We start from the raw sequence: 20000 nt of genomic DNA, 5'->3' as shown, positions 1-20000 counted from the left end.
AATCATTTTTTTTATACAATTGAGAGTTGTTATACCCTGCCTAAACTTGTTTGAAGGAGTTGCGGTACAACTATCAAACACCTTTGCACAATTTATCTTATTAAACTGAGGGGACGTGAGGTTGGCATCTAGAAAATCAATAAAGATAGCTATTATTTCTCCAAGGCTTGAAATTCTCTAAAGGAACAAAACAATGACACTGGCTCACAAGTCAGAGAACTCCTGAGTACAGACCTGCATTCTCTACCACTATAGGTTTATGAAAATCTACCTCATATTTCCCATCAAATAGATCAACATATAGTACTAGCAGTTTTTGAACTTAAAAAAGAAAGTATTGGCAATCACACTTTATCTATGCCCAATAATGAAAAGTATTTTAAAAGTCATTATTTTAATGAGCTGTTTTTGTTGCATCTGATTTATAGAAGTCCTCATTGACTTGCCTGTTAAATGCTATAGAATGTCGTCCTTTGGGAACTGTGTTTGGCCCCTGTTAAAAACTGTAAAAAAAGTATCTCTTTCACCAGGTTCTTAACTGTTAATTGATTTTAACTTTACATTGAAATTATGCCTTTCACTTTTAATACTCTGATTTAGCTTCTAATTAGCTGCCTATTCACTAGAGTAGAGAGCTAGGGTTTAGATCAAATAAAACAAATAGGGAAAATGCCATTCAAAGAAAAAAAAAGGTGTAATACTGGCAACTTTTGAACGTTCCAATTTTTCTTTGCTTTTCTTATTGTAAAATTCCTTTAAAAGAAGAAAGAAAAACCATCACTAGGGAGGACTCAATGCGAAATCCTGCAGAGGGAAAAGCAAGCAAATATTCTCTGGATAGGGAAGCAGAGATGCAAGTTGTTGTTATCCACTTCAATGGGCAATTAGATGATCATCAGAACATTTTCACCCTAACTGTAATCTGGTGTCTACAATTGCAGAGGGCTGGAATGAAGGATTATGCTATCTGAAAGTCGTAGGAGTTTTCCCATCAAACTCATATAAATATGATCTCATAAGCACATAGAGAACCTTCCCAGCTACAAATGTGCATTTTCACTACATTAATATATGCCCCTTGGTGCAATAAACAAATGGTTAGAACGTTAAACTGAACTAATTTTATGATATTGTAAACATAACAGACACTTACTCATGGTCTAAAAGTTGAAACAGACTTTCTGAGAAGTGACCTTGACTTGTTGAATCAAAACTTTATTATCTTTATCTCAGTAATACTTGAATCTAGTTTTTATTCCCCTGAAAAAGACAGCTTATACAAACAAAATCTTTCTCCGGAGTGTTTAGTATTTTGACCATCTGTGGGTGATAGATCCACAAAGAAAAACTTGGTTAACAAAAACAAAACAAAACCTGCTAACATTAAAAAAAAAAAGACAAAACTCCAGTACTGGGATTATAAGCACAGAAACCATTAGAACCCTTGCCCCTCCCTCCAAAAAGCCTTATTTGATTTGGAATTTATTTTTCTGTGCAACAAACTCAAAATTTCTATATTTAGTAAATGTAGAGGCCACCCATCTTATGACACTGGATCATTCACAATTACAAAAATAAAATAATAAAATAAAATAGCAATTATGTACCGCTGCATAGGGCTTTACAGCACTCTCACCTAGCCACTTACAGAGTCAGCCTATTGCCCCCCAACAATCTGGATCCTCATTTTATCAATCTCGGAAGGACGAAAGGCTGAGTCAACCTTGAGTCACTGAGGATCGAACTCCCGGCTGTGGGCAGAGTTATTTTGCAATATTGCATTCTAACCATTGTGCCACCAGGGCTCTAAAATAAAATAAATAAATAAAATAAATCCTAAATAAAATAAAAAAAATAATTACAGTTACCGGTAAATAAATAAGAGCAATAACATAAAAATAACTGTTGAGAAGACCCATCACCACTCAAAGAAGCTATGTCACAGGCTTACTCATGCTATCACAGTCTCAGGATTAATGGCGAAGCCAGGTTTTTAATGCCTTGTTTTCACAGTGCAGAGTTAGGGCAAATCTACTTTTTGAAGGGATAATGTTCCAGAGGGCAGGTGCAATGGTAGAAGGAGCTGTGCTCCTGGGTTCAGACAGATGACATTCTCTTGTAGACAGGACCCAGAGCACACCACTCCTGCCAAATCTAACAGGATGGGTAGGCATCATTTAATTAAAATCACATTCTTAAATATTTTTTTTTTGGCATATCTGAATTTGCTTGTCAGTGTTTGCCAAAATCTTTTTATCCTAGACTTGAGTGCTGTGCATTGGTCAACAGAAAAAAAAAAAAAGCAAACTGAAAAAATCCTTTTCAAACCCGTCAACTATTAAGATTTATTATAGATCAAGGCATTTCTGTTTAAGTTTCAATCCTGAGTAACAATCTTAAGCTTTTCAAATTAAAATAAATCGTTAAAAGCATTTGGTACTAATTGTCAAGATTTCTCCTTTACCTTCAACCTATCCCATTTTATACTTTCAATCTTGATGCCCCACATTAGTTTTCTGGCTGCTCAAGTTCAAGCTTTTTGCAGTACTGAGTTGTTTCTTCTTTTCATAAGGCCCTTAATTTTATTTATTTTGGGTTTTTTTTATTAGTGGCATGCTGGCTTCACTATTTTATTTTCATAGTTTCCTCCTGGATTAATTATTCTTGTTTCTACTTGTCTAATTTGTGTGTGTGTGTGTGTTGGACAATTACATTTGACCACTTTCACATTTCACTTGAATTTATAAGACTCTATTCTTTACTAATCTATATTGTGGATAAAGTAGAGTATGAGCCTTCTTCCATTTTTACATCACTCTACTATATGGCTAGAAACCTAAAAGGAGTTGCATTTCACAAGTTGGACTGATGGAAGTTTAGATGCAGCTGAATTCTGTCAAACAATAATAGTTAAAATCAAACTTTGTCTAGGTTTACTTGTTGCAATTTGATTGTACAGGAATTTTTCCTATCAGTTTACTGTTTTCTAAGAAATTGTAGTAAGAGTTATATTGTTCTTAATGGTACATACTGCAATCTTTACAAGACATGTGATGCATATTTGCATTTTCTCTGTAATTATTGCATGACTTACTATCTGCCTATGTGTATTCATCCTTTTACATTTCTCTTCCCTAAAATTTAATTGTTTATATTATTTTTATTGAAGCATGTTCAACCTTAAAACAGGGTTTATACTCTTTTTCCTGTTCTGAATGTTTATGTATTGATCTAAACATATAAAATTCCATCACAAGTGTGGAACTCATTTTAAAAATAAAAGATCGAGATACTCAGTTGGACAAATAGTCAGAAGTTAAATCGTATTGAGCTCAGTGGGTCTTCTTTCCAAATTGAGATTTGCAAGATAGTAGTCTTAAGTTTTCAGTTAAAACTACAGTTCATAATTATGTTTTATTTTTTGTTCATATCTTATCCCAATTGCTCACTTTGACTGAAAGAAAATTAATTAGTGAATTGTAATATTTGTAAATGCAAAAAATATATAAAAATGCCTATGTTAATATATATATATATCTCACAAACTAAGCCCAACAATACCTGGAACATCACTGAAGGCTTCTCCAAGGACAGAGACATGAAAATTCAGTTCCATCTTTTTCAATTTCATCAGCACTTTAAAGAAGCTTTCAGGATCTTTATCGTGTTCCCTTAAAATGAAACAGAACACACCTTGAGTTTTGAATTGTTTATTTACTTTATTTTTATGTCCATAATTCATACATGGTCTCCATACAAACCTTGAGATGGCCCATAACATAAATAAGACAATTATAAAATAAGTGCATTATAAAAATTGGTTAAAAACCTTACAGACCTTCATATAGCAGTGAGCCAACCTTGAAAATGGACAGGGTCTGGGCAGCTGCTATGGGTTGGTACCTTGTGCCTGAAGCTCCATGGAACAGAATACTCTTAGCAGATGGCAGACATCTTTTTGGTTTGGTGTGGAAGGCAATTCACTAAACCTTTTATGTGTTTCCATAACAGGTTCAGAATCACTCTAAATAAGTAGTTTTGGAGTCTCCTCTGGAAATGCTTATGTCCCAAATTAAAACCATAATTCCAGATTCAAAATGGATTGGAATCATTCATGTCTATAAGCCAGATAATCAAGCAGCCCATCTTTCAATGTCAAAGTGCTTTTAGGAGCAATGGCACGTTTTAAACCAGAGCAAAATGGACATTTTTCTGTTGTTCATTGTCCAGCAAAAAAAGCATATAGAAAATAAATTATGTAATCAGGATTTGGGCATTTAGAATCCTACCTTAGCCACGCCTATTTTCAAGTAAGCCCCTTGCATTTCATAAATAAACTGTAAGTAAGCATATATAAAACTACTGCCTTTTAGTGGTCATCAGAAACGAACAATTTCCCAATTCACATTTTCCACTGGATGATGTCTCCTAAGATATATCATGATACAAAATAATTTTATACACAACTGACATGTATGCAAGTCTCTGAAGGCCCAGAGTGTGTTAAAGAGTTATAAATAAGCTAAGCTAAAAGCAATATTTAAAAGGTCAATCTTAATCTTCTTAAAACATTTAACAAAGGAGCTTTCTCTTATTTCAGTTGTAGAGGGGACTCAGAATGGAGAGAAGCGGAAAATGGACATTTTAATACTGCCTTATGAATGTACAATGAGAAACTCATTTTTTTCCAAGCATCAGAAAATAAAGCAGCCAAATCTCACTTTCAAGTATGTGCTTGTAATTAAAACAAGACAACATTTAGAAAATCCAACACCACATTAATAGTGACTGAGAATAGAATAGAAAGAATAGAATAGAATAGAATAGAATAGAATAGAATAGAATAGAATAGAATAGAATAGCTTTATTGGTCAAGTGTGACTAGACACACAAGGAATTTGTCTCCGGTACATAAGCTCCTGATGTACATGCAAAAATCATAATAATAAAGGATAATAATCATAATAATGATATCATAATAATAATGGCTGATGATACCTGAGCTTTTCAGTTCTTATTATCAACTTATATAATTTGTGGATGGTCTGAATAGAAGCAAATACATTTGCACTATATACTGAGCATGTACTGTATATTCTATAATTTAAAGCCCAAAATAGGATGGAATGAGCAACTATATAAATTAGATGTATAATTAGTCCAGGGGTCCTCAAACTTTTTAAAAAGGGGGCCAGTTCATTGTCCCTCAGACTGTTGGGGGCCGGACTATAGTTTGAAAAAAAATTAATGGTTATAACCAAAGCATTATTAGTGATAGGATGGGAGACCACCAGGATAGGCCAGAAGGAGGGGGCAAGAGGATGGTAAAAGAGCAACAGGGCAGGACTTCCCTCAGACCCTCCCTTCCTCTCATTCCAATCTCCTCCCTCCCTCCCCTCTTCTTTCTTCCCTGCCTCCCTCTTTCTCATTCTCATCTCATTCCTTCCCTTCCTTCCTCCCTCCCTATTATCCTTCTTTACCTGCCTCCCTCCTTCTCATCTCATTCCTTCTTTCCTCCCTCCCTCCCTCTTTCTCATTCCCATCTCCTTCCTTCCTCCCTCCCTCCGTGTCCAAGAAGGGACAAGGGGAGGGGGAAGAGTTGCCAGCATGGCCGGTGCCCGTGCTGCCAGTGGCCATCACTTGAAAGGCCACTGTAAATTCCTGGACAAGAGCTGCACAACCTTAAGAGCAGAGTGGCGGGAAGATATATGTGATGAGGGAGGGAGAAAAACAGGCAAGAAATGCAACTGGGGAGGAGTCACCCTCCACGAGAAATGAAGAAAGGCATCTGCCAACTCTCACTCCGCTCACAGCGTCCCCTCCCCCATAACCCACAGAGCCGGGTGTGTGAAGTGGGCGAGGGCCAATTGCTGGTCACCTCCAGCCGATGGTGCCTTTCTTCGTTCCTCGTGGAGGGTGACTCCTCCCCAGATGCGTTTCTTGCCTGTTTTACACTGCAATTTGTGTGCACGCCCAGCATGGATGGCTGCCACGAAGTTATAGATTGGGTACCGGCTGACCTGTTTTATCTCCTCTGCTCTCTCCCCCCTCCCTTTTCTCTTCGGTGCAGCTCCATCTGACTCCTCTTCCCAAGGCTGCATCTTTTTTCTCTCTCCCTCTCCCGCCAAAACTGCCTGCTTTTATAGCCTCCCCTGTCTCCATCCCCCTCTCTTCTCTTCTGGGTGTGCCGGAAGTGCCGATCCTGGGGCCTTTGTCTGGCCCCAGCAGCCCTGCAACTCCAGATGATTATCTCAAGGCAAGTCCTGCGCTGTGCCGCTTTAGCTCATTCCCTCCCCCTGCTATACTTATCTAGGCCAGGCAGGGACACGTACCACCTGCCATGTACTAGCATACCACAGGTTGAAAAGCCCTGCACTACACCACCATTTGCCCGGCAAATGCATCCGGCCCACAGGCCGTAGTTTGAGGACCCCTGAAATAGTCTCTTACCTTACCAAGGCACGGGGCTGGAAAGGACCAATCAGAGTGGGTCCTCGCCTAATGACTGCAGGGGGAGGGGGGGAAAGGATTTGGTTAATGAAGGCAACTGGGAGTGCCAGAATTTTTATTGCTAAAGTTTTTATCACCTGACATCCTACTTTACAACCACAGTGGCCTTTGGGGACAAAACATTAAGTGTGTCAAGCAATAACATCCAATGTTAGCAGAGTTATTTCTTTCGGAACCTGACAAAGTGATTGAAGCAGAACCTGAACTATATTCCAGTGATTTTTATCCTGCACAGAAAGGTGCTTGGTGATTTCTTTCTTAAATCACATTATTTCATTTTTTGAGCACTTACATGAAGTTTGGAAAGAACTAAACATTTTATACCAACTTTCATGCTCACGTGGAAGAAATCTTCCAAGAAAATAATAATTTATCAAATTTAATAAATTTTGAAATCAAAACTAAAATCTAAATGGTGAAAACAATATTAAAGCCATTAATACCTGGGCAGTTCCTGTTATTCAATACGTGGCAGGAAGATTTAATTGCACTCAGATGGAACTTGATAACTTGAATTGGAAGACAAGAAAACTAATGACAATGCATCATGGTTTGCATCCAAGAAGTGATATTGATTTGCTGAATTTGCCAAGACAGAAAATTCCTACAGATGAAACAAACTGTAGAGGAAGAAAAGCATGGCCTGAATGACTACATGAAGACAAGACAAGCACTTTTGATGAAGGAAGTCAATCAAGGAAAACACTTGAAAACCACAAAGGTAAAGGCTGAATATGGGAAAGAAAAAAAAATGAAAACCAATTTGTTAATTGGAAGAACAAGCCAATGCATGGTCAAAGAGCTTTTGCTTCCAAGGTTTTTACAGAGAGAGAGAGAGAGAGAGAGAGAGAGAGAGAGAGAGAGAGAGAGGGAGGGAGGGAGGGAGGGAGGGAGAGGGAGAGAGAGGGAGAGGGAGGGAGAGACAGAAAAAGAGAGGGGGAGGGAGAGAGGGAGGAAAGGAGAGAGGGAGAGAGGGAGAGGGAGAAGGAGGGAGAGAGAGAGAGACACAGAAAGAGAGAGGGAGAGGGAGAGAGGGAGGAAGGGAGAGGGAGGGAGGGAGAGAAACAGAGACATGGCACGGTGGCCTAGAGGTGAAGATGCTCACCTCACATTTGGGAGCTTGAGAGTTCAATCCTAGGCAGTAACAGATTGTTCTCTAATAGGGTGCAAAAAAAAAACAACAAAAAAATCTCCTGCAAACTCTACATCAGGAAGCCTATTCTCCAAAGCACCTGAAGATAGAACAAGAAGCAATGGATGGAAACCAATAAAGGAAATAACCAACCTAGAAATAAGGAGAAATTTCTTGAGAGTGAGTATAATTAATCAGTGGAACAGCTTGGCGGTGGGTGCTCTATCATTGGAGGTTTTTAAGAAAAGATTGGACAACCATTTGTCTGAAATGGTATCGGGTCTCCTGCTTGAGCAGGGTGTTTGATTAGAAGACCTCCAATGTACATTCCAATTCTGCTATTCTATTAATACTTGAATAATATAGATGGAAAATAAGATTAAAAACCCACACCGTGTTCATTAAGGTCAGGAGTGTTAAAGCAAGACAATGAAGGTTTTACTTTACTGGCTCAAGAACAAGCTAACTAACTGCATGAAGGAAAAAATTCAGCATCTAATAAACAATTGCAAATTCTGCCTTGTGGTGAAAAGAATGAAGCAACTGACGATTTCATCAGTGGCTGCAGCAAAAGTTTGCAAACTGACCTCAAGCAACGTCTTGACTAAGTTGCCAGAATTATTCAATAATTCATCAGAGGTTTGGATCTGAATGCAGTAAAAACCACTGGGACCATCGAGTTGAAAAGGTTTTAGAAAATGAGCGGGTTAAAATTTTCTGAGCCTTTAAGATCCAAACAGACAGGCAACTTGCTCATATCATGCCTGATACAACAGTTACCAAAATGAAGAAAGTCTAATTCATTGTTGTTGCTATTCTGGATGATGCTAGGATTGAGGAAAAACAATTGCAAAAAAAAATTATGAAATACTGGGACTTGCAGATCAAGTTAGAACTGAAGAAGTTTCTTGATGAGAAGTAAACATTTTCAAAAAAAAAAAAAAACACCCCAAGAAAATCCAACTGCCTTTTGGAAAAAAATACCTTTGGAATAATCTGATGTTGAATGCTTATGGGGAAAAAAAATCTGATATCGTAGCAATATCAGCTCATGTAGCAGTCATGATTGGGGCTCTTGGAGCAATACCTAAAGGATATTGGAAATATTGAATTTACCAGACCTCGTAACCCTAATATTACAAACAAGCCCACCCTGCTCGGAACTGCCTACATTCTTAGATACTACCTTTGTAATTCTTAGGTGTTTGGTTAGGGCTTGAATTATTAAGTTTCCACCGGTCTTAGATTGTGAGTCTAACCATAGATTGCCCCACACATAATAATTTATTAAATTTTGTTTGCTTGCTGCCCAATTCTTAAAGACTCTGGATGATTTACAACAGTCAAAGACATTATAATAAAACCAGTAAAAGGTAACATTTGTAAAGCAATGCAAAAAAGTGGTTGCTATTTATGGACCAGGATTGGTGATGTCCAAGAGTAGAAAACATAAGGTTTAATCAGTAACCGAGCGTGCTTACTGCAATTCTGTGCAGTGTGTTTTCAACTAACTTTCAAATGTAGTTAAGTATGAATACAGGTGGCCTTTGTTATATGTGAGGGTTTTGTTCCAGCCCAACCACTGCAACTAATGAAACCACAGATAACAAGATCTTGGGGGGGGGGGGAGAAACATACTTCATGCATACTTAAAATCCTACTTGCCATTTTGTGCCTTGAATAAAATACTTTCAAAACACTACTATGTTTTCCTTGAAACAGAACTGTGCACCCAAAAAAAAATGCAGACACACATAACCCTTACTGCAGAAAATGAGGTCAGTATCCACCAACCATGTGAGACTACAGGTAACAGAACCACAGATAATAAAAGTCACTGGTTTTATTAGATTAAACCTTCTTTTCTACATGGATGCACTTTTCTGTTTATCAGAACAAAAAAAAGTGCTATACTATTTTCAACTCTCTGCAGGTTTATTTTAGCCTTCCTCAAAATAGAGACAGTTCAGAGATATGGATGTTGGGAAAGGGTGACTGGAAAATAATTAGTTTACACAGATTTAGAAATGATAGAAAAAAGGTCAAATTCTTATATTCCATTCAGGAAAAAGTCTATGGAGATTCTCAGTCGTTAAGGTCATGGTTGTCCCAAAGGTGCTTTTTCAAGAGGCAACTGGACTTCCTTTGTTTTTCCTTGAAGACATTTCATATCTCATCCAAGAAGCTTCTTCAGTTCTGAGAAGCAAAATGTCTTCAAGGAAAAACAAAGAAACCCCAGTTGCCTCTAGAAAAAGCACCTTTGGGACATTCAGGAAAAAGCTTTAAACAGTTAAAAAAAATCCCCATGAATATTCCTGAGGCCAGCAGAGTTTGCATCATAACATGGAAACTAGAGCCAGATACACCATTGTGATCACACTAAATATATACAAATTAAGGAAGAGGAACCTGAGGAAAGAGTACCCCATCTCAAGTCTGGGGGTTTCTCTTAACATAAGGCTTTAAAATATTAGACCTTACCTTACTCGGGATAATAAAGAAATACTTTTTCAGATTAGACAGGAACTCTTATTAATTGTTTATTCTGATTGATGAGTCTTATCATATGGGCTGTCTCTGCTAATTAACGATTTGATTTTAGTAATGGTTTTAATGTGCTACATTTTCATAGGCAGTCCACTGAGGTGCTCAAGCTCAAACTCATGAAGAAGATGTTGTTGATCAGCTAAATTGGTGGTGCATCAGCAGAATCTGTTCTTTGTCCCTGAATTTTAGTCTCCGGAACAGATGTTCATATCCAATCAACTGCAGAATAACATTTCTGGTAACAGCCACATTCACATGGAAGATCCTCACCAGTGGTACCCTCCCCACTCTTGGAATCATAGCTGCTGCAACACTTGAAAAAAATATTGGTTAATTAGCAAATCATACCATGGTGGCACAGTGCATTGCAGGCTAACTTTGCCCAATCCTGATCAGCTCAAGGTTGATTCACCCTTCCATCCTTCTGAGGTCAGTATAATGAGGACCCAGATTGTTGGGGGCAATATGCTGACTCTATAAACTGCCCAAAAAATGCTGTAAAGCACTAGGGAATGCCATATAAGCCTAAGTGCTATTGCTACTGTACTGCTATACATTAAAGTGAGGGAGAGAGTTGGAGATAAGGAGGAAAAAAATGAAGTACACATAAGGACACACACACACAAACAGACACTTCAGAGAACATCTATAACAACTTTGCTAAGAACATCAGAAAGAGTACAATAGGCATTTCATGAGATTCAAAACAGATCATACTTGCTTTTCAGGAAATATATCATAGTTTTCAGGCAAAAATGTGTTAGGAAGGAAGGAAGGAAGGAAGGAAGGAAGGAAGGAAGGAAGGAATAATGATATTCAAGAAGAAACTGATCATTGATCCTGCAATATAAACCCTTAGGAAGCAACCCATATCTGAAGAGAGAGACAATAATCAGGATCTGTTTTTTGAATTGTTACAGAAGTAAAGAAGTTTTTTCTAGAGTTCTGAATATTTTATGCAGAAATAAAAAAAAAAAAACAGTAATAGGGGTAGGGACTAGAAACCTGGAGATAATGAACTCTACTTCTCCCTTGGGTGTGAAAGCTGCCTGGATGATTTTGGGCCAGTCCACACAGGGTGGTTGTGTGGAAAATAGGAGATGGGAGAATTATGTATATTGTATAATTATGTATACTGTATAATTAAGTAAAGGGAATCTAGAAACATAATAATAATAATAATAATAATAATAATAATAATAATAATAATAATAATAATAATAATAATAATAATAATAATAATAATAATAATAATAATATATTTAGACTTCAGAAAATATGATGTGAAAACACCTGAAGTCTTTGAGCAGAACATTTTGAAATTTAAAGAATATAATTATTCTGTATCAGAACAAAAAATGCTGGAAAGTAAATATAACAGAGTTTCATTTTGCCATTTGCCAGATAACTGAATAAAACATATGGCATATACAGTATATGTAATATCTCCTAAAACTATGCACAATAAAAACGTATTATATTGCTAAACTTTTTGAAAACTTTTCTGAGAGCAAGATAGTTACCATCCCAAACATATATTTAGCTATTCAAATTTAGAGTTTCTGAAGGTCAGATAAGTACATAACTGCTTAACAGACAGAATCAGAATGATACCTCTGAACATCTCCAAGCTCTGTTGAGCTTATATGCTGTTCCTTAGGTGAGGTATTAGCAAAGCTTATTTATTTTCATTTCCATGGCTTTTATTTTCTCGTTCCCTTGTGATAAAGCTGATTTCTATGATGATTCCCTTCTTAATTTTAATATCCTCTTTTACTCATCATATAGACATAAGAATTTTCCTGAAAATAATGAAATTCTTCCAAAGGAAATGAAGACAACCAAGAGGGGGAGGGAAGCAGCAAATGCTTACTTTTCAATTAATTGATCCTCCGTCATATGCACATATGAAATATTTTTTCCATGCAAGGAAAATAAGGTTAATTAACATAAAAACCCTTCACTCGTGGAGGTGTTGAATTTTGTATTTTATTCATGCTACTGTAAGTGCCTTGATTTCCCAGTAATGACCTAGTTCTCCTAATGAGTAACATTAACCCCTGGCTGTAGCTGTCCAGGACTTAATTGTCAAGTGAAGCTGAAATAAGGAGAGTTTGCCGATCAGCAGGTATGTGGTATATTAACTCATGTCATTTCAGACCCTAATAAATAAATCTGTTGCTACGGCAACAGGAACATCAGCTATATCACTTTTTTTTCCCTAAGCTTTATAAAAGTAACTGTCTTTCACACCAAGCTTTTAAAAAGGAAATTAACTATATGTAACCATAATTAGAAGAAACATCATTTCTCATCCCAGGAATATATCTACATTAATGAGAAAAGTCACTGCAAAAAGAGGGAAATATTTTTTTTTACAGTGGTCAGGGGAAGTGAAGGAATGCAGTGTTAAGATCCTCACTTTCTTCAAATAAGAACAGATTAGGAAATTAGTGGTGCAGCACTTCAGATGTGGTGTTCCAGGCACACTGAATAGTAATCATACTTACTATCCTACTAACATAAAGTAGTAACCTCTCCAACCCATTCTAAAGGTTGTCCAGAAGCCTCCACAACTTATAATGGGAATTATAGTCCAGTCCATATAAAGAAGCCTGAGGAACTGCTGTGCCACCTGATCTGAAAGTGAAGAACATTGGCAGTCCAAGAAAGTTCATATACAACTGCGGCAAAATGATAATTTAACAACTCTAAACTAGGTCAAAATCTGTAATATTAATAAGAGCTGATGTAGGAGAAGGAGTGCAGAACCTGGAGGTGGAATTAAAAGAGGGAACAGCCTAGAATCCCTATGTGGCCACAAGTGAACAAAGTCCAACCCCTCTTGAATTCTGTTGATCCTTATCTAAATCCAAACATGTGCTAACTGTTAGTTGAGAAGATTCGTGTGCACAGGCATGATTAGCAATAAATCAGTTTAATTGGGATCTTCCCATGTGGGTCTGGTCTTTTGTGCTTGACAACTGAAAGATTAGAAGAGAATATCTTCCTATGCAAGGCAACTATTGCATCTAAATGTCTATGGAGGTTCTCAGTCATCCAGGTCATAGTTATTCCAAAGATGCTTTTCCAACTGGACTTTCTTATTTTTCTTTGAAGACGTTTCACTTCTCATAGAAGAAGCTTCCTCAGCTCTGACTGGATAGTGGGGAATGAAAGGATTTATATTCCTTGCAGACAGTGGTGCATTTGCATTCTTTTAGTGAGTCGTTAAAGCTACCTGGAGGCTGGCGTGGCATGGAAGGTGGGAGGGAGGTCGTGGCTCAGCAGACGGGTCCCCGTCTGCCCGTGAATGTCGGGCCCGCGAGGCTCGACACCTGTGTCTTCAGGGTCACCTGAGTAGTGCAAATAGGTGTGGAGCCTTCTTGGAACTGTCGAAAGGACTGTGTTGTAGACTGGAAATAGATGATGTCGTATTCCCCCCTCCCTCTTTTGAGAGAGGGCTGTTCAGTTTTGATATAATGGCCTCTTTGACCCCTCCTTCAAACCAGAGGTCCTCTCTGTCCTCTGTCCTCAAAGAGGCCATCTATGTCAAAATTGAACAGCCTTCTCTCAACAGAGGGGGGAAGGAAATACGACATCATCTATCTCCAGTCTACAACACAGTGCTTTCAACAGTTCCAAGGAGGCTCCACACCCATTTGACTATTCAGGTGACCCTGAAGACACAGATAAGCCTCCAGTTAGCTTTAATGACTCACTAAAAGAATGCAAATGAACAGCTGTCTGCAAGGAATATGAATCCTTTCATTCCCCACCATCCAGTTAGAGCTGAAAAAGCTTCTTGGATGAAAAGCAAAACATCTTCAAAGAAAAACAAGACAATCCAGTTGCCTCATAAAAAAAGCATCTTTGGGATTTTGCACCTAAAGTCTTCCTACACTAACATGGTTGTCACAATCTCCCAAACTGATCCAGTACTTTAAAAAACATCCTTTCATAACATACAACTTGAATTATAAAATCTTCTTTCTGTGAAGGAACAGCAGGAACAGTTCCTCAACTATGAGCAAACTAAGGCCAATAGACAACGAAAGAAATGCCTACTTCTCACGTCCTTTACAAAGATTTAAGGCCAGTGTAGAGTATCACATTAAGTGAAGGAGAGATCAAAGGAATTTAATTTGAGGCATCAAAATCAGGTAATTTATTCTTTCCTACATTTGAACTAAAGATGATATCTTTGGTGGTAAAAGAGTGAATATAGCACTCAGATTCCTCATTCCCTTTTACAGAAAGGTAGAATAGCAAAAAAAAAAAAAGTATTTATTACTGGAAAAGGAAAAAGCCAAGTGGTGATAATTGCCAAAGGACATAAGTGGTTGAAATTAAAAGTTAAAACTTTCACTAGAGGCAATAATGTCCCTTCTTATCACATTAGTAACCACTTCCACCCTGTGTCTGAGGAGGAGAATGGTGAAGGATTGCCTGAAGCGCTGTGGAAAAGGCATTATGCGGTAGAGGTGATTAAGATCAGAAAGAAAAATTAGGATGAATCAGAAGAAAAGAAATTGGTATTTATTTATTGGTACTTCTCCTTTGAAAACATAAATAAAGCCAGAATTGCAATGGCTTTAGATTTTTTTTAAAAAATGGATGTATTTTCAAAACAGCAATAGACAATCCCTCCATGCCTTATGCCAGACATGTCAAACACAAGGCCCAGGGGCCGGATGCGGCCCCCGAAGTGGTTTCATGTGGCCCATGAAGCCATCCTGGAAACAGTGAGGGAACGGCCCCCGCTACCTTGGCCCTGGCCCAGGCCAGCTGGGAGCCAATGTACAATTTTATGCTGGCCATCTTGGCACTTGCCCCGGTGGACCATGCCTTGGCACTTGCCCCGGTCCCACCCTCTTCTGCCAGAGACCCTCAGATCTGTCCCAATCCTGCCCAGGCCCCCACAGGCACCCTTGACGCGAATGATGTAGAACTGGCCACGCCCACCCAGTAGGCCACACCCACTCCATCCATGCCCACCCAGTAGGCTGCACCCACTCTGGCCACACCCACCTGGCCCCCCAAGGGCAACTGCAATGCTGATGCGGCCCTCAGTGAAATTGAGTTTGACACTCCTCCCTTATGCAAATGGGATATGATAGAAGGTGTATACATTCTTTATATTCTGAGAATATACATTCATTCCTTTGTAGTAAATGCGGTATGAACAGAGATGAAACGAGAGAAACAATGTACCAATGGAAACTACTATGGAAAACTTTGATGTGGCCTCTAGCTTTCACTATAAAGAAGTATACTAAAATAAAATAACAGACTCGTCCATATGGGTGATATGTGTCTTCTTTAATCTTTGGTCCTCTACCAGAGTCTTCAGAGTTTGAGGTTCTGCACAGTAACTTAGCTGTTCCTAGCACTGCACTCTTCTGAGCAGAGAGCTCTGATGTTCTTCCCAGGATCTATCAGAGCCATTTTTCCCAGTGTAGGAATCAAAGTCCCGAATATTCCTACCACCACTGGGATTATTTTGGCCTTTACTTTCCACATCCTCTCTAGTTCCTCCTTCAGCCCCTAGTACTTCTCCATTTTCTCATACTCTTTCCTGATTTTGATGTCACTTGACACCACTGCATCTATTGTCTTGTCTACTACTACCATAGTGTCTGGTTGATTGGCCAATATCTGCCTGTCCATCTGGATCTGGAAGTGCCACAAGATCTTAGCCTTATTATTTTCCAGATCTTCTGTGGAATCTTCCATCTGGACTTGGAAGGGTCTAATCCATATGCTATGCATATGTTCCTGTACATAGTACCAATTACTTGGTTATGCAATTCAATGTCTGTTGTTTCTGTCTCCATCTTACACCCTGACAGTATGTGTTGGGCTGCCATTGAGGCCTCCGTGCAAAGTCTGCACCTTGGACCCTGTTTAGTGTAGTAGACCTCTGCTTCTATGGATCTGGTGGTTAGTGCCTGTTTTTGTGCCACTATGATAAATGTATCAGTGCTGACCAGCCCTTTCCAGCCATCTCCTTTCTTTCTCTTCCACCATCATCCACTAAATTTTCCTTAATTCACATAATGAAGGAAAGCTATATTGGATCCAGGCAGCAGCCATTCCAGAATCAAAATAGAGCTGGAAGGGATCTTGGAGGTCTTCTAGTCCAACCTCCTATACTACTTCAGACAGGTGACTGTCCAGTCTCTTCTTAAAAACTTCCAGTGGTGAAGCAGCCACAACTTCTGGTGGCAAACTGTTCCACTGGTTAATTGTCCTCACTGTTCAGAAGTTTCTCCTTAATTCCAGGTTGCTTCTCTCCTTGATTAGTTTCCATTCATTGTTTTTTGTCCTGCCTTCTGGTGCTTTGGAAGATAAGTTGACCCCCTCCTCTTTGTGGCAACCTCTCAAATACTGGAACACTGCTATCATGTCCCCCCTAAGCCTTCTTTTCTCTAGACTAGCTGAACCCAAATCCTGCAACCGTTCTTCATATGTTTAAGTCTCCAGGCCTTTAATCATCTTAGTTGTTCTTCTTTTCACTTTTTCCAAAGTCTCACCATCTTTTTTGTAATGTGGTGACCAAAACTGGATGCAGTATTGCAGGCGAGGCCTTACTCAGGCTTTATAAAGTGGTACTAATACTTCACATGATTTTGATTCTATTTCTCTGTTTATACAACTAAGGATCGTATTAGCTTTTTTGGCTGCTGCCACACACTGCTGGCTCATATTTAAGTGATCGTCCACTAGGACTCCTCTCACAATTACTGTTTTTGAGCCAGGTTTTGCCTATTCCAGTGATGGCAAACCTTTTAGAGACCGACTGCTCAAACTGCAACACCAAACCCACTTATGCATCGTCGGGTGCTGGGTGGGTGTGGCCCATTGGGTGGGCATGGCTGCGGTAATGGCAGACTGGGTGGGACTTAAAAGTTTGATTAATCAATTCCAACTTTGCAAGATCTTTTTTTTCCCTGCGAGAAGTTGAAATTGACTGATTGATTGAACCTTTTTTTTGTACATGGCGGCAGAGGCCTAAAGCAAAAAGGTTTTATAAAACTCAGCTGAAGACCTAGGACTGGGGTAACGGCGCGGGTGCCCACAGAGAGGGCTCTGAGTGCCACCTCTGGCACCCGTGCCATAGGTTCGCCACCATTGGCTATTCCCTCATCTAAGTCATTTATGAAGATATTGAAGAGTACTGGGCCTAAGACGGAACCTTGTGATTCCCCACTGCTTACTTCCCCCCATGTAGATGAAGTACCATTAAGGACATTGAGTACAGTTTGTCATCCAGTTACAAATCTGGTGATGATGTTGTCTATCTCACATTTTTCGAGCTTACCAAGATGTAGGTTGTGGTCTACCATGTTTCCCTGACGACTGGATGTTATATTAATTTTTGCTTCTAAAGATGCATTAGGGCTTATTTTCTCATTAGGTCTTATTCTGGGGAAAATACGGTACTAAATGCGTCTGCCTGGCTGACGATCTTAACTGGGGCTTATTTTTGGGGGTGGGGCTTATATTACGAGCATCCTGAAAAAATCATGCTAGGGCTTATTTTCTAGTTGGGTCTTATTTTCGGAGAAATAGGGTACTTTGTCGCATGTCTTGCTGAAATCTAAGTATATTATGTCCACAGCATTTCACTGGTCTATTAATTTAGTCACTTTATGAGAGATTGGTTTGGCACAATCTATTTTAACAAACCCATGCTGGCTTTTAGTTATAACTTTATTTGTTTCTAGATGTTTGCAGATTTGTATTTTGATTATCTTTTCTAGTATCTTCCCAGGTATTGATGTTAGGCTGATTGGGCTGTAGTTTCCTGAGTCTGGTTTTCCCCCCCTTTTTTGAAGATGGCAACCACATCAGCTCTTTCCAACCACATCAGAAATTTCCCAGTGCTGCAGGATTTTTGAAAGATATGGTACAATGGTTCTGAGATAACATCTGCCAGTTCCTTCAGAATTCTGGGATGTAATCCATCAGGTCCCAGTGATTTATATTCGTCAAGGTCCTCTTAAGTGGACCTACTGTTTCCTTGACTTTTTTCTTGTTATTTATATGTTGAAAGAAACTTTTTTAAAAATTATTTTTGACTTTTGTTGCAAGTCTTTGTTCATTCTGAGCCTTTGCTTTCCTGAGTTCATCTTTGAAGATTCGGGCTATCAGCTGATATTCTGCCTTAGTTATGTGTCTCTCTTTCCATTTTTTGTCCTTTTTGTCTTTCAGTTTATCAGAGAGATCTTTCTGCAATCATGCTGGTTTCTTCTTGGATTTCTTGTTTTTCTTTTTTTTCTGTAATTCCTGCCAACTCATTTCTGTTAAAACATCCAGATTTGTAAAGCCCTATTTATCAAACTATAGTTTCCATTTTCTTATTAAGACTTTCCATTATAAAATCAAATAGAGAAATACTAGGAATAGTAACATATAGTAATTACCAAGGACCCAACTAGTCTTCATTTTGGCAATGTTGAGATCTCAGCTCCCTCCTTGCCAATAATATGGGATATGCCAGACTAGAGACTAAAAGGGAAGCAAAATAATTCTTAATCTTCTGAACATACTGTTCAAAGAAAATGTCTCCTACAAACACATTCCTGTTTTTAAAATATTATCTAGAGGTGGGGGGGGGGAAACCAGGCAAAGATACAATTAAGCATCTTCCACACTTTTATTTTTAAAGTTCCCATTTAAAAGAAGAAATTTGTGCTTAACACTGTTATATCAGTATAAAGTTTTTATTACCAATTATCCACATAGCTACCTATCAGTGTACCAGACCAGATTGTAATAACTACAAAAGTGAATAGATTAATTCTGACTTTTCATCTACCATTATGGAAGTCTTTTTTTTTTAATTTTGGCAAATCACACCTTGCAAATTAAATACAAAAATTTGGTATTTGAATAAGATGGTGAAAGAAGATGATTGTTTAGTAGTATATCTTCTCAAACAGGATTGTCTAAAAACTATTTGGATATATGTGTCAAACTTAATCCTAGCAACAAATGACTTCTCTATAATGCAGTGCACTTCAACTTGCTTGTGACATCTTAAAATTTTTCTAACATGGTCTGACAAAAGGAAAATCATTATTTCAGATAAGTTAAGATATTGTTTATTATTCTTTGCTCCCGTTACCTAGGAAGCCTGTACTTTCATTTGACTCTTTTCTATAAACATATTAAGTCTTTGCCCATAATCCTGATTTCAGTTAATTTATGATGTTGGAATATTGCTCTAATAGGACAAAGTTCTATATATTTCGTCATCATACACATATTTCTCTACTGTGATTTAACCTGCCTCCCTTTCTTGCCCACACAATATCTATATGAATCTCAATGTAATATTGTCAAGTTCTGTTTCTTGACAATTGTTAGGAATAAAAGTACAGCTTTTTGCCTGAGTTATGTGAACATATATGCGTAAAGTATTACTGACATCCAAGAGTAAAAGACTTAGATTCTAATACAAGAAAAATGTCTGCCTCAAGTTACTTATGAGATTTTTGGTAATCTTGAAGAATTCATTAACTCTCATTCTTAGATGCCATCTATAAAATTGCATAAAAAGATTTGGGGTTCTTGTTCTGTTTAATAATATTTTTTAAACAGAAGAAAGTTATATATACACACACAAACACACACGATGACTATATACAGTATATTATTTATTTTATGACATTTTACCACCCATGTGATCAGCTGTAATGTATGATATGTTGTATACCAAACTTTGTTTTCAGAAAGAAAATATCACCCTATAATACTGAATGTAAACTTGAAGGATCTTTTTTAATTCTTTTTTTTAAAAAAT

At 38.1% G+C, this 20000-nt stretch overlaps 1 protein-coding gene across 1 annotated transcript in view; it reads right to left on the bottom strand.

The window, feature by feature from the left end:
* GTDC1 (glycosyltransferase like domain containing 1) overlaps window positions 1–20000 on the bottom strand; it is a 50446-nt gene that overhangs the window by 24348 nt on the left and 6098 nt on the right. Inside the window, exon 2 of the mRNA XM_029283785.1 lies at window positions 3562–3671. Within this exon, the coding sequence (XP_029139618.1) occupies window positions 3562–3671 (110 nt within the window). The remainder of the gene's footprint in view (window positions 1–3561; window positions 3672–20000) is intronic.

This window comes from Protobothrops mucrosquamatus, unplaced genomic scaffold (assembly GCF_001527695.2).
Source record: "Protobothrops mucrosquamatus isolate PMUCROS unplaced genomic scaffold, P.Mucros_1.0 scaffold228, whole genome shotgun sequence".
Lineage (NCBI taxonomy): Eukaryota > Metazoa > Chordata > Lepidosauria > Squamata > Viperidae > Protobothrops > Protobothrops mucrosquamatus.
This window is presented reverse-complemented; position numbering and strand designations above follow the sequence as displayed.